This window comes from Triticum dicoccoides, unplaced genomic scaffold (genome assembly GCF_002162155.2).
Source record: "Triticum dicoccoides isolate Atlit2015 ecotype Zavitan unplaced genomic scaffold, WEW_v2.0 scaffold50326, whole genome shotgun sequence".
Classification (NCBI taxonomy): domain Eukaryota; kingdom Viridiplantae; phylum Streptophyta; class Magnoliopsida; order Poales; family Poaceae; genus Triticum; species Triticum dicoccoides.
In genome coordinates, this window is record NW_021277520.1 from 1 (window position 1) to 2,051 (window position 2,051).

Consider the following 2,051-nt stretch of genomic DNA (forward strand, 5'->3'; position numbering starts at 1 on the left):
ACATTAGGAGCAGATCCAGTTTCAGATGATGATGATGGCGCTGATGGTTCTGGTGACGACGAGGAAGAGGATGAGATGGAGTGTGGCAAGCCAGCCATGGAGGAGGAGGGGGTCCAGAGGATCACCGGCTCCACACCAATTTCGGAGATTGATGCTGAGGCAGTGATGGAGGCAGATGCCCAAGATACCGATGTATCAGAGAAACCTGATCCCATTCCCACCAACACAACGGCAAAAGTGTCCATAAACGGTGATGGCCATGATCGAGCTGACACTGATTGTGTTGATGACGATGAGGTAGACAGAGGCAAATCAGAGGCACAATTAGCCAAGGAGAAGAGGGTGATGTCTACCGAGGAGCTCAAGTTTGAGTCCTTCCGTCGTGGCTGGGAGACTGCGTTTAGCCGACGCAGCGGCCACTTCCTTAACAAGAGTGAGTAGTAATTAACCATGCGGCTTTGTTTTCTCATTCTTGGTTAATTTAATTAGTTTACCATCGACGGTTGTCCTTCCTTCCTTAACAAGGGAATAGGGGATTTACTCTACTGCTTATCTAGCACGTATCTGTTCATGTTAGATTTCTGACAGCCGATTTACTTGGGTGCAGCGACAGTGAGTTCCATGCAGTTTACACACTTGGCACCTGGGCGCATCCCATGCGGCGCTGGCATAGAACCTGCCGTGCAGATCTTCTCTGTCAAGCTTACAGAGGTGAAAGGCGGCTTCAAATTTCCATTGTCCGTGTATGGTGTGGTCGCTGCCCGTGATGGCGTGGATTACAACCGCAACCTTCTCTTCTTTTGCGATAGGAGCAACTCCCAAAAACTTACTCAAAATGTACGGTTGCTGGTATATTAATTTGCTCTCCATTTTTTTTTGGGGATCTTCTTGCCTGTCTGCCTGCGTCCTCCCTTGTTGATTATTAATTAATGCTGTGGCTGATATGGTGATGCTTTTGCATGCAGGATCCTTATCTGCGCCTGATCGGCCCGTCTCGTGCTGTTTTCTTTGAGGACTATGTTAATTATGAGGTCCAGCTTATGGTGAAAGGCAGTGTCAAGTCTCGGGACAGGCCGTTGATCACAGATACATACCGCCAAATCCAATGCCGTATTGGTGTATCCACCATCTGCTTTCAGAACTGCTTCTGCACGATGGAGTTACGCTTGGAGCGATTTCTAGGTTCGGTCCAGGCCACCATCTTTGGCGTACGCGTCGTCAAAGACAATGGGGCGTGGCCTTTTGGACATGGTGTTCGGGTTGCTTGCTCCCCAGCATCACGGGAACTTATGGAGGACAGTGATGGTGAATTCAAGTATGTTGCTCAGCCTTCGTCTGGGGAAATCTTGCTGCTTGATTCAAAAGATGGAAGAAGACCTGCGGATTCAGATGGATACCTTTATCTGTCAAGGCAAGTTGTTTCTGTAGAACCAAGCGGACAGCTGGAAGTTGAAATACAGGCCTATGCACCACCCGGCGTTCTCCCTGCAAAAGCTCAGGTCTGCTTCGAAGCCCAAGAATGCAACATAGATCGTGGTCGGTGTTGCCTCCTCGGTGCCGAGGTGGAGATCTGTGTTGCTTGGTCCCGTCTTGCTTCGGACATGGAGATGCTTGCGGTTGTTGACAGGGATTTTCAAAGGGACGAACCAGAGATTGCGTTCACACAAGTGGGGCTGAATGGAGAGCCTGACACGGAACGAATCTTTTAAGAACTGCTTGGTATTAGCTTGTTGAAGTACCTATAGTAGTATTTCTGCATCGTGTTTGCTTATATATGTAAGGTGTCCAACTATGCCTTATGCTATGCATCTGCATCGGATTAGCTATATATATAACCTGTCCAACTATGACTGATGCACCAGGCACCTGTTTGTTTGGTTGTGTATTGACTGTGACTTCTAATATGCTGTTTGAAAGCATTTCTGTGTTGATTGATCTGCTATGGTCTGTTCTCTGATTAATTACTACTCCCTCCGTTCCTAAATAGATGACTCAACTTTGTACTATTTTAATACAAAGTTGAGTCATCTATTTAGGAACGGAGGGAGTAT

At 47.5% G+C, this 2,051-nt stretch overlaps 1 protein-coding gene across 1 annotated transcript; it reads left to right on the forward strand.

Annotated features, from left to right (window-relative positions):
• Window positions 1-6: 6 nt before the first annotated feature.
• On the forward strand, window positions 7-1,937 carry LOC119346773. Its single transcript, XM_037615939.1, has 3 exons — window positions 7-433; window positions 608-837; window positions 966-1,937. The coding sequence occupies exons 1-3, from the start codon at window positions 76-78 to the stop codon at window positions 1,707-1,709; spliced, it is 1,332 nt and encodes a 443-aa protein (XP_037471836.1). The 5' UTR covers window positions 7-75; the 3' UTR covers window positions 1,710-1,937.
• The last annotated feature ends 114 nt before the right edge of the window (window positions 1,938-2,051 follow it).